The following is a 13,294-nucleotide window of genomic DNA, read 5'->3' on the forward strand; positions in this document are numbered from 1 at the left end:
CGACTACATCCTTGTCAGTTGACCGATAATATGTGTCACGCGTGGCGTTAGTAATGGAGGCTGAAAGCTTTTGGCCTCTTAGCTTCTCTGGTAAATCCTTCTTTGGTAAATAGCTCAAATGCTAATAACACTGGAGGTATTATCATTGATCAGGAAATGTTGTTTCATTACTTCCAGTTCTGTTACTGTAGTAAAATGTCTCCCCTAAGAAAACATCCTTTTATTGCTTATTACCTTTCTTACAGACTTTGTGGAATCAGCAGTAAAATCAATATTTTTCTTACTGTGCCCTGAAATAACCATTTTTCCAAGTGTAGGATCATGAATGAAATCTCTGACTTCATTTATTGCTATGTATAATATAAAATTGTACTCAGTGTCCAATAGTATAGAAATTCTAATAGAGTTACAAAGCCTAGGCTGGTGAAACACTGTAAGTATAATAGCATTCTCTGGTATAGAAAAAGTTGCAAAGGTTGTTTTTACCATCCAGAAAAACACTTGAAAATTGGACCTCGGTACATCTCTATAATGAACAATTATAAATACCACATATGTATGGTTTGACAAAAATTTGGCAGTGTTTTTTTTTGAAGTATAGCTGTATTTATAAAAAGAAACACAAATCTAGACCACTTCTTCCCTTTCAATCTAATATTATCAGTAGTTTACAAAAGAACTTTTTAGTACTGCAATTAAGCAAAAGAAGAAAACATTTGAAAGTAAATCTGCTTACACCACATTCTGTTTCATTAATTTCCTAAAACTTTTGATGAATGGGTTTTGGACGATTAGATATCCGTAGCTTTCATAGTGTTAAGCATAGTTTACTGTGTTATTTAATTCATGCCATTAACCTGTGATACAAACTTGAAAAATTCCATTTCACTTGATGAACAGGAAAACAGTCTTCCTCTGTTTTCTGACCAACACAGACATGAAACCCAAGTCAACGTAAATAAGTCCTCCCAGCGTTGATGTTTCTTCCAGCCTCAACTGTCCTTCTCTTAATGAAAGAAGTTGTTCCCCAACAAGAGGAATGCAGGCTCCCTGCAGGATGTTAAAGCAGGTTTCCTCCTCTAACTATATCGTGTGACACTAGGGTGGATCAATTAATGAGTTTTCAAAGAGAAGCAAGGTTGCTGAGTGGGCCTCAGTCAGTGTTTTTCCCCAACTGCAGGTGGGAAGTGGCTGAGGTAGGAGAGAAAGAAGAGGCTGGATTCCCTCCTCTACTGGGAATCTCAGAAATCATGTGATAAAGCCCTGTATTTTGATGAGTATGGTCTTTCCTGGACCTTGAAGCAGGACTCGAGGAAAGAATAACATGTAATTATGCAATTCAGATTGTTATTGGTAATGGTAGAGGTATAGAAACGTCTACCTAAATAAAACCACATTATCCCAAATGGGAGTATTTTATACATTGAGACCCACAGCCTTCTTGTGAGGATGGTGTCCAAAGGAGTGAAGTAGCAGTCCTCACTGCAACGTGTGTAAAGTCCAGATCCCCCTTCCACTCCCTCCCCTCCAAATTTGTATCTGCCGACACTTCATTGGCTTTGGCCAAAACAGACACAACGCAAGGGCGAAGGAGGGAAGAGGACATCGGTGATGCGGCTGTTCTTGTTTGTTGGATGGTAGATTTTTTAACAAGAAGCCTGGTAAATTTTTAACAAGCATACCTGGTAGGGCCTGTTCTGCCAGCCAGTAAAAGGCCATTGGGCTGTCATGGTTTCTCTTCACCAAAGAAATAAGATTTGAAATGAGATAGCAGAGGGGTAGAGTACTCCATGTACGGGCAGACATCAGGTGATCTTTTGTCACCTGCTGCCATCAGGTCTGAAGCTTCTTCATAGTGAATGGGCACCATCTCAAAGTTGTTCTTTTCAGAAGAAGAGAATGTCTTTAGAGGAATGACACTGGAATTCAATTATTATTTAAAATACACATTTTCTGTCCTTTGTGTAGCATATGAGAAAAGGGATTCTGAAAATGAGAAACCGAAGAGATTTAGAACAAAATAAGCTCCCTCTGAATTAAGGAATGAACTTTCATTATTCAATAAAAATTTGAAAAGACAGAGAAACTTATCAGACTAAATTAAATGAGGAGCTCACAGCATTGTAGATGACTCATCGTAATTCAAAAAATTTATAACAGTATAGAGGAAAACAGAGAGCAGATGGTGCAAAGAATCCTCAGTACAAAACAGAGATCAGCGCTGAGCTCAAGGGCCAGAAGCCATCCTTCAGCCTAGTAGCAATGGCAAGAAAATGCTGCCATTAAAGTGATTAAAAGCCATGCTGTGCTTCTAAGCATTTTTTTTTCCAAATGGTTTCATTGGGTAACCAAATTAGAGCTCTCCTGCAGCTACTGGATTTGAAACAACTAATTAAAAGAACTTCCCATTGATTCATCATAGGAACATTAGAGCAGTCTTTATAAAAGGGCAAATAGGATTTACCCATCTTACAATTTTCCGGTTAAAAAGAGCTTTAACAGTAAATGGATAGGATCTTTAGGGTCTAAGTAACTTCTGCTCTAGTGAGCAACTGTTGTAAAAGCTGAAATTTCTCCATAGAAAGTATTGCTTTTAGTCACACTTGACAACTAAAGAAATAGAAACTGAGCTAGCTGCAGCTTTTAATTACTTGCTTTTATTTACCTGTTTCTTTGTACAATAAATTCCTGACTGGAATCCTTTTCCTAAAAGTCATTATTTCCTCTGAGATGTCAATAGATAACCTCTGTATGACAAATATAGGATCATCCTTCTGAACATAGAAGAAACAGTCAATGGTGGCTCTTTTGTGGCTTTGCGTTAAAAAGTTCACTCTGTGTTTTGATTTAGAGGGTGCAGTGCTGGCACGGTGCTAGAGGTGTGATGTGAGCCTTGCTGTACGGGGTTTTCATTTTCAAGGGTACGTCAAGCACAGCTAGTTTAGGAGAGGGCTAAAGTAATTTTCTTCCATGAATTTGCTACTGAGTTGTTTCCCAGGATGAAAACTCGGGCTATTTCTTATGCTGAACTTTTCAGAGGATCTTTTGGTGCACCAGGACTGTGTTTGGACACGCGCTTTCACAAATGGAAGAGTTTCTGTGGTGAGCTTAGGCTGGAAACATCCATAAATTACTGTATAAATTTTTGAAATCGGAGAAAAATGCATGGCATGCAGTACACATAAAAAGCTTATAAAGGTTAGGTCATAACTTGAAGTGTAATAGCAGTAATCTATATTTTAAAAGCCTAGAAGGGCCAAGAGTATAATAATGTCTACAGTTTAACCTGGTGTTTTCTGTAATCAACCTCAGTCATTTTGGAAGGATTTGATTGTCTGACCAGTGCACTCCCAAATGCAGTGAGGTGAAGCCATGATGTGCTGGGGAAGGTGGCCCAGGTGATGTCTGTCACCCGTGAGCAGACGGACAGGGTGTACCAGACGTATCTGAAAGGTTACTGTGAGTCCCTTGGAGCCGCCTGTAAATCGCAGCTCCGTACCAGTGAGTGACTCAAACCGACAGATAGTAAAATAACGTATATGAGCAATGCCCTCGTAGGCCCTTGATCAGTGTTCAGCAATTACAAATCCATGTTTGCTCCTGCTTTCCTTTAAACAGCCCTATCTTTGTTCCCTGCTTGGAGTAGCTGATTTTGCCCCAGAGAAATAATACGAGAGCTCAGCTTCACCCTCAATTTCAAGAGTAAAAATTTCATTTTAACTGAGGGAGTAATGATAGATACCCAGGGATAACATTTTGGCCCAGAACGTATGAATGCCTTTTATTTATTTATTTATTTGTATTTTGTTCTCCTCAGTCACTTACATTATACCGTTTAAGGACTTCCTGAAAAAATAGGTTATTCCTTCATGCAGCATGGCAAGAATTCTTTTTTTCTCTCATTCCCTTGCGTCAGACCTGCAGTTAAAATGGCGTAAGTACAGGTGTAGGACAGTTTTCTGTGTAAGCTCCATTTTGTCCACTTAAATAGTTTTGGTAGATTTTTTTCATTTAGAGTTACATGTTGGGTTGGGTTTTCTTCCCATCGGAGAGGACTGGACTATTATACCACAGAATAGTTATCCACAGGGAGGACTGACAGCGGATGGAAGTTTATTTTCTCTCTCAGGTAAATGCACTGTCACAGAGAAAGAGATTGTTATGTGCGTGTTTGGATGTAGAGTTTCCCTTTTTTCAAAGGAAAACAATTGGTTTTGTTTTCTTTAGTGTTTGCTTGCATTCTAGAATTGATTTGTGGTTTTCATTTCTTAAACTTCCTGAAATATTTACAGGAAAGAAAACTAAGGCGTCAATTTTGTGACTGGAAGCGGAATCTTCTTTCATTTTCCTAGGGAGACTCTTTCAGTCGAAAGATAAAAACTGAAGTCATAAAAATGTGTTATTTTTAGGAGACAGCTCCTTGGAAGCTTAGAAGAGGTTAAGTAAGATTGGTAATAGAGAGGAATGGGGGAGGGTGTGTAATAAACTGGTATTTGCTAGTGGAAAGACAAATAGTGAAAGCTGTGAACCACTGGAAGAACTGGGGTTTTTTTGATGGTACCTGGTTGGTTCAGCTTACTCAGTTGTCTTCAAGACTGTTGAACAACATGACTGGTTTTGTTGTAACATTTGGGAAAGCTGCACATCAATGCTATTGAAACAGCATTAGCATCTGGAGAACCTCCTTTGACATGCTTGACCAGGTTAATAAGATAAGCAAAGATCGTTTTCTATAATGCAGTTTTTGCACTGTTTGAAATTATTGCGTAGATAACAGCACACCTTCTTTTCCAAAAGGGCAGAAAATCCATTTCTTAAAATTAGTTAACCCCATAGTGAGATAACTTAACTCTTGGGTGCATCCATTCATCTTGGGCCCCTTCCAAAAGCTACTAAAAGTGGTTCCTACTTGCTACGCTGCAGGAGACCTGCAGTATCAATGACAGCAGGTAGGTTTGGGGGGACCTTTGCCCCCACGGTTTGCCCGTAACCCCAATCCCTGCCACTGGCCTCCTCTAACGAGCTGACTCTTCTGTGCACACACCTACCTCACCGATGGGCTGAAATGCCCTTGCTGCTGCCAGCCCAACAAGCAGAAATAGGATTCATTGCCTCTGTTTTAAGCTGTATCGCTTTATTTTACCCCGAAGAGTAAACTGAATGTACATTTTACGCAGTTGAATTGTAACATTTAATGAAGATGAACCTGAATGTGGCATTTACTGTCTCTGGAATGTGGTTCTGCTCTGGACACGATGTCCTCGGAGCCAGCAGTGCAACCTGGTTGCGCGCAGCCGGCGATGGCGTCTGGCACAGGCACTTTTTTCTATATTTTTGTAGATTTTTCAGAAGCTGGTCAGCACTGTTAACGAAGGACTTACTAGTATGTACTTGAGACATTAATTTCAGATTATATGGTTTCCCTGAGAATTGCCATCTGTCATGCTTTTCTGTCTGGAGGTCACTCCAAGTTACCTCGGGTTGGTGGCCTAAGACAGTAGGTTGAAAGGATAAACCGTGTGCTTCGTCTTTAACCCTTAGTTATCCTTTTCCCTTTCAGCACCCTCCTTGATAGGTATGGTAAGGAAGGACTGGGCTTCCCAAAACAGCATTGCCCTCTCTTGGCAAGAGCCGGACTTTCCCCATGGAGCAATTCTGGACTACGAGATCAAGTACTATGAGAAAGTAGGTCTCACTTACAGCATCACCCAAACTCAGATCCTAAAGAGCAATATGTTTCGTATTTTTATTATTTTTTTTTAAAAAATACTTTAAACTTTTCACTTGATCCCACGTACAATGCTATATAAGTAGACGTTTTCTTTTATACTGATTTTTTTGTTGTTTTACTTCTAACTTGTTAATGACTGTCTTGTTTCACATCAGAATCAAGTAGAGCAGCAAGCAGGCAGTAGATATAACTGTCTCGTAGTAACTACATTGACGAACGTGGATAAATGGATCATGTGCTTGAACATATTTTGATTTATGGACTGTAAAAACTTTACATTAGAGTGACACTGGAACAATACAATTAAGGTGAATGTCAATGTGATTTCGTTTTGCGGCATTATTTGGAAATAATCTGACCTTAAATGATAGAGTGCACCAGCTTTGTTTAGAAGGTTGCAAAAGGTTACAAGAGAGAGAAACTGCACGGCGTTCATGTCAGATTTCTGGCGTTCTGACAAAATTAGGTGGTTTCACACAAAAAAGGGCAACAGCATGCATTACAAGTAAAGGTGCAAGGTGCACACACGGCATGTCTTGGGAAAGCACAATTTGAAGCTTGCTTCTCCCAAAGCATAAAACACATTTTGACATTTCCAGTTGGCTACAGGGCCTTGTACCAGTGTAAAATTTAGTGCTAGTCAATGCCTTCGTTCCTAAAAACATAGACAGGAAATTTTTAGTGTCCATACCTTAAACAGTTGCCTGCTAAGTCAGTTCTTGCTGTTTCTCTGTCCCCATCTGAACGTCACAATGGAATTGATGGATATGTGAGAAGACCACAAAGAACAGAAATATAAACCAAGTCATGAAAGAAAGATTTAGGGATCTTAGGCTCTGTAAATATTGGAGAATTTTCTTCCTTGGCTGCACTTCTCTATTGAGATTATACAGCTTGATGCAGAATGAAAGGGTAAGCTAGGAAAAAAATCCAAACAATTTTAATAGCACAGCTAGAAGGAGGAGACAGATTGCTTGGGATATTTGGTAGCCAAAGCAAGGAAACCTCACTTTCGTATTCTAATGGAAGTCGTTCAGGTTTTGATCCGTTAACCATAGAGCGCCACATTATGATTTGCATTGCATTTGTCTTGTTTGTTGATATTAAAATAATAACCAGGTGTATTAAACGAGAGAAATAGTGAGATTTTATTTAATAGAATAGGAACAAATTTCAAAGATCCAAAACCATTCATATGGATGTTACATTATAAAGCTTATATTTATAAAAATCCTTTATGAATTGATTATCTGCCAGTATCTGTCAATACTGAGTGACATGGCAAATAGCTTTCCTTAGGGGTCCACATATTACTTAGTCTTGTCCGTTGTGCAGCAAGACAACATACGCAGGCTTCGCGGCCCTTTGGTATGTACAGTTTAAACCAGTCCAATCTGTTTCTACCAAAAAGGAACCATTTTCTGTTTTCACCTTTTACAATGCATAAGGAGTATCTTCTAACTATAAATTTCTCTCCCCTCTTAGGTTTGGGAAGATAAATACGCTGCTGGCATCTTCCAGTACTGTTGCTCAGGCGTTATTTTCTTCCTAAATCACTAACTGAACTAAATGCTTGGCTCTTGCATACACCTTTTGTTAGTAAGTTAGAACCGGGATGCTCTCTGGCAATGCTCTGTAACAGGCAGAATGAGAGACAAACAAGCCAGCAGTAGCAGTAAGAAAATCCCTTCTTTAAGCGGAGGAATAGGTATGTGACAGATTTTCAAGAACTCTCTTGGAGCCTACATTCTGGAGCAGAGAGATGAATAGTCTAGTACTGCAAGTCAGTCTGCTGATTTGCAGTATTAAATTAGAAAATAGGATTTTATACCAGTTTAATTATATTTAAATAGTGCTGAAGAAACGTACGTTGTAACTGTAACACTGGGTAAGTATAGTGGCCAAATGCACATGGGATTTGGATATAGAAAAAAAAGAGTGACAGTTCCTACCTCAAAGCCAGAAAATATTAATGTGCACAATTAATTCAATTATTAACAGTTTCAATTAATTCATCCTTCCTTACCTTGGAACTCTGTGTATTAAATAGCATAGTTTGTGTACTGTCAGGGGTAGATATAGCAAGTGAAACTGTAATCTTTTAGCCTTCCCAGTATCCCTCAAAGGGGGGAAATACCTGCATTCATGTTCTCAGCAGCAGTGACAAAATAGCGATGGTGTTGCGTACCCACAAGAAATGTGATAAATGTGAAATAGTCGTCTACTGGATTTAGTATGAATTTATCACAAAGGCATCCCTTTACGGGAGAGTAAAAAATGCAGCTAAAGTTCAAGAACATGTTAAGTATGAAAAGCTTGGAAATATTATTAACGCCTTAAGGAGTCAAGAAAAATGCAGAAAACAGTAGTCTTAGATACTAATAAACACACTAATTAGTAAAATGGAACAGCTTTTGCGGTCCTGTCCTTATCCCTTTTTACCTGTTATTTGTGTTTTAAAAAGAAAATAGGTTTTTTTCTCATATACAATATAAGAAATTGAATGTCTCCATCAAATACAAACACTCAATCCCCCAAATTCAACCAGTTGTATCGGTTTCTTAACTTTGAGAAACTCTGAACAATACTGCAGGATTTTAAAGTTTTACAATATGAACTGCTATTTCTTATAAGATTCCTTGTTGGCATTTGCAAAATTGTCAAGATGACATCGGGGAGCACATTAGGGGAGCATGCTTGCTTTTAATTATAACCAGCAGAAATTCTGCGGCTCATGAATGGAAGTCATATCTTGTCATGTGCTCCCCAGGTTTCATTAAAGATACGTAAACTTACAGAAATCAAATAACTGTCTAATAAACTACTGTGAGCACTCCACAAAATGGGGCAGTTCCCAACAATTTTGTAAGAAAGACAAATCAGTGACGGTGAACCCAGAACATAGAGATGCATCTTTCCATGCATATCCAGAACAAGCAGAAGGGAATGAAGCTAGACCATGCTGAATATGTAAGAAACTTGTATTTACACTCTTGTGCAATACAAATTGCACACAGAGAACTAGCAAAAGATCATGCCCTCCCTGTGAAGAATATTCACATCTCCTGAGAAAGATTTTACCAAATAATCAAGAAATAAAGTAGAGAAGGAAAGTTATACAAGGCTATCAATAATCTACAAGTATGGAACACATACATTAATTTCAAAATACAATAAAGCAGCTCAGTAATTTGTCTGCTTTAAAGCACTTTCTTCCGTATGACCTTCATTTCTTCAGCGAATTGCTGCAAAATACTCAGAATCATAAATTAACAAAATATTGTTTGGCTTTCTAGCCACCTCTAAAAACGAAAATCTTGAGAAAATAACAAAACTTCATTGCAAGCCAATTCTATATGGATTGTACAGGTTTTTAGTTTCTTATTTAGGAATACAGTGGTACATATTTGTGTGGTTGGCTGACAAGAGGTCACTTTGTTCTGCAGCTTTTCAGCCAAAAATGCCTTGAACATAAGCTGACTTAGGACATCATTAGAGAGCTGACTTGGCCTGTGAGGAGAACAAAAATTCCTAGACGTTCAGTCCAAGATGCTATGAGGTTTTGCTACGGTAAAGAGAAAAGGTTTTCCATTGCTTGAATAGTTATGTGACCTAACGTGGTACTGAGTACCATGGTCTAGTTGACATGGGGTTGTTGGGGCAAAGGCTGGACTCGATGATCCCAGAGGTCTCTTCCAACCAAATCCATTCTGTGATTCTGTAACCAGAGAGAGAATATCATGATCCTGAAATAATACTGTATGTTGAGGGAGTTGAAATATCTTATTTCTGGTAGATTATGAATCATTCTGAAAACTGTACAGTTAGCAACATTTGTCACTTTAGACAGTAAGTGAGTCTTTACAGCAACACACAAAGAATCCTTTAAATGTTTGACCTTAGAGATCTAAGATGTGCTCTGAAAAGCATTTCTTCATAGACCTTCTTTGGAGTCTTCATAGATACTAAACATTTGTGAATTATCTTTGTTGATACAGGATGTCTGCCCTATTCTGCAGTTATCTGTCCATTCTACTTTATAATCCTTTAATATTTTCCACAAAAAACCCAGTACTTTTAAAAAAAAAAGATCTGTCATAGGCAGCATTGTCTTTCCCTTTAAAAACCAAAGTCCAGATATCAATATCATCTCCGTTTCCTTGCTAATAGTAATCACCTTTTCTTTTATACTTTATTACTCAGACACTGACCAAAGTTTATACTTTTTGAAAGATTCCAGGGCATCGTAATCTAGTTGCCTCTCGCCAAAAAGGTCGCATGTTCGAGTCAGGTGGAGGAGTGGGATAAGGTACGGCCTTGTTACAGCCTTGTAACGACGCCGAGTCCTCCTGTAGGAATTCCCTCATGGGAAAGGAAGCACAGGACGTAGTGGGTATGAACCACACCAGCTGCACTTCAGGTTGTGCAGCTTAAGTGGAAAACGCTTATTCCTCCCCTTTTCCCCCCAAACCCTGAAGGTTAATCATCAAAAATGAATGCTCCCTGAGATCTGTATTAAGCATAGCAAGCTGTATACACATCAGCAACTGTATTAAGTTTATTCTCCCATATTGCCCAAATACACCAGCTGGATTACATTTTCTGTTACGCACAAGATAATATATAATTAGCTGAGGAAGCCTGTCTATAGAGGAGAGATTTTGATGGGATGTACCCAAGCAATATGCCGAGGCATTGCAATGGTGTCTCCAAATAGCGAATATCTCTTGAAGCAGGATGTAGGATGGAGGGGCTGGCTGATGTTTCTTCACTTTCTTGTCTTTGGATGAAGTTTACACTAAAACCAAATCCCTTTGACAAAATACCTCCTTTTGCTGGCAGACTCAATTTGCAAGTCACAGGCAGTTTTCACATCAAAATTTTAACCCATTTCCATGTGACAGTGAGTGGACATGATATGTAGGATGCCAGATATGACTTTTTCCTCCATTCCAGTATTATTTAGAGTTGAATTAATAAATAAAAGAGAGAAAATAACAGTAGAGGCAAGGCGGAAATTAGTTTTCCATTGAGATTTTGGAAAGAGATGAAGAGCTGATGAGGCAGAGAGAGGAAAGTACCAGGTTTAAAGAATTAGAAAGCAGTATGACCTTGTTAATTTTTCTGTCAGTCTACAACTGTATTTACTTAACTTGTACAAGAAACGAGACTCCTTCTTAAAATCTAATATTAAAACAAACACCGCTATTTCTTTGAATATTCATTAATATGAATCAAAATGAGCCGTCCTGGATTTGAGTAGTAAAATACGTACGAGACCTTGAGGTAAATGACTTGATAGGAATAATTGTGAAGATTTAAGACTATCAATGCTTAATATTTTGAATGACAGAATTATTTTTACAAAAAAAAATAATATGCAAAAATTATAAACAAGAAAGTAATTTTGTCTTTCAGAATTGTTGGCCTACAGTAGCATTCTGTGGTGTAAAGCAAATCTGTCTGTCTAGAAATATGTGCACAGTGTTATTTCAAAGTTATAGAAGTGTATATGTACAATAGCTTACGCACCCTGCACTTTGACGGCAAAAGGATGTGGCACTCGCTGTGTGTACAGAGGTGTGGACTGATATCCTTGCCATTTTTTCCCTGTGCTTTTTGAGGAACAGATAATCTTGTGCTATGCTCAATGCCACACTGAAGATGAGCACAGCAATAGCACAGTCTGGGGGGCCCTGGGAACCCCCCAAGCTCACTTTCATGAACGTGCCCAAGTTGTTTCGTTCCAGGTTTTTTTTTTTCCCTCTGTGAACTGCCAGTGTAAAGTGTATGATTCATCCCGGTTTAGGACAACAGATGTTCCTCTGTGTCTTCTCCAGCTAAGGAGTTGTTTCGTTATGATCTTCTCAGATTAATTCAGTTCTGCTTAGGCAGAACCTGACCCTACTCAACTGTTGGCTGGAATTTAACCTCAATGAGCAGGACCCATACATGTTCTCATTAGACAAGATATTGACATTTCTTATAAGAAGCCACATCATGTAGATCAGACAATCCTCTGAATTTCTGGGTGAGATTTTGGAAAGGTGAAGTAAAATTGGTAATTTCTCTCCTGTGCCTTTCTGTGAGGGCTGTATGACATGTGTGAGGTTCATTGATCTTCAACCTCCCTACTACTTAAATAGCTAAACCATTCCAGTCTTTCCACCTCTTTAATTACAATTTTGCCTAGTGTTTAATTGAGTTAGAAGGAACATATTTTTGCAGACACAGCCATGTTAAAATTCCCTATTTCCCTTAAGTACTAGCTATTACTTTCTTGGTTCAGATTTTGCTTTTATGTTAGATTTTTAAATCATGAAGAATAATATATGTACCAGCTCCAATCCACATGAGGCTGAAGGGAGCCGGAGGACTGTGTGACATTATTCATGAGCAGGCGTAGTTCATTTGGTACTGTTGTGGCTGGATTATTAGCATGTACTGGTTCTTCCTCCAGGCATATTCTTTTATTGTTGCTATACCTACCATAGCATGCTTGATAACCTTGCAAGCTTCCTGACTAAATTTTAAAGTCAACATCAGTGACAAGATTGAGGAACAAGAAAAGGTTTATAACGATAAGGATGAGGCACTTCAGGTGCCTAGCCAGTCAGTGAGTATACTCAGTATAAAATAGCAAGCTGTTAGCGTTGAATGATCAGCTGGGCAATTTTTAGCCTCATGCTAATCATTCTCTTTTAAAATGAACACTTTGTTCCGGTAATATTTTTCAATTATTCAAATTATTTGAGGAGTAAGTAGCAATCTGCTGCCTACAAGTAAAATGTTTCTGATGTGACTAGAAGCAAGAAATGCAGGGCTCGTGCAATAATACGTTTTCATTACATTTTCATTATGTTCTTAGAAAAACAAGAGCATTGAGTAATTTGGATGTGTAAGAGCTTTTGGATAGTAGTATTAAGCAGGCCTTAGTATTTGACCATAGCTGCAGGAACAGATCAGCGTGTCGCGGTGGGGCATTAGGGCTCCAAGGAGCACCTCTGGCATTCTCGGCTGTTCGGAGCTCCTGGGAAATGAACCATGTCTGGTGAATGTTTTTAAAAAATAATCACTACAAATGCGCTTTGGGAGATAATCATTAAAACGAAATCTCCTAGCTTATTTTAGTATAGTAAGTGATGTTAAACAAGCTTCTCAGTTTTCCTATTCTGCTGTTATTAACCTAGTTTCCCAAGGGAAGAACTGTAAAAGCCTTAGATTCTAAAAACAGAAAAAAATAGGTCTCAGAACTGTTGAAAATGAGAGTGAATAATTATGAGACTCTCTGACCAGATATAATTTTTGCCTGCAGGAAAGAACCTAAGGACCTTGCAGCAGCCATTATTAATGACACTGACATAATTACTATTAGGAGAAAAAGAAATCTGGCCTCTAAATATCCATTACGTGCAGCAAAGGGTTTCTCAAAGAAGTTCTGAGCTAGGCCTTCTCCATTAGGTGCCTGGTTTGGCTAGTCTCCTAATTGTCATCGTCAATTATTTAGGGAGAGCTTCTAAACCTTTGTATTTAATAATAAAGTAGCCTACAGAGCTATTACTA

General features: G+C 38.5%; 1 protein-coding gene across 1 annotated transcript in view; it reads left to right on the plus strand.

Moving 5' to 3' along the window:
• The first annotated feature begins 5,255 nt into the window (after positions 1–5,255).
• Positions 5,256–13,294, plus strand: part of LOC104159441 (ephrin type-A receptor 6-like) — a 72,749-nt gene continuing 64,710 nt past the window's right edge. Inside the window, exons 1-2 of the mRNA XM_009697344.1 lie at positions 5,256–5,355; positions 5,561–5,685. Of these exons, the coding sequence (XP_009695646.1) occupies positions 5,256–5,355; positions 5,561–5,685 (225 nt within the window). The remainder of the gene's footprint in view (positions 5,356–5,560; positions 5,686–13,294) is intronic.

This window comes from Cariama cristata, unplaced genomic scaffold, assembly GCF_000690535.1.
Source record: "Cariama cristata isolate BGI_N322 unplaced genomic scaffold, ASM69053v1 scaffold7023, whole genome shotgun sequence".
Taxonomy (NCBI): domain Eukaryota; kingdom Metazoa; phylum Chordata; class Aves; order Cariamiformes; family Cariamidae; genus Cariama; species Cariama cristata.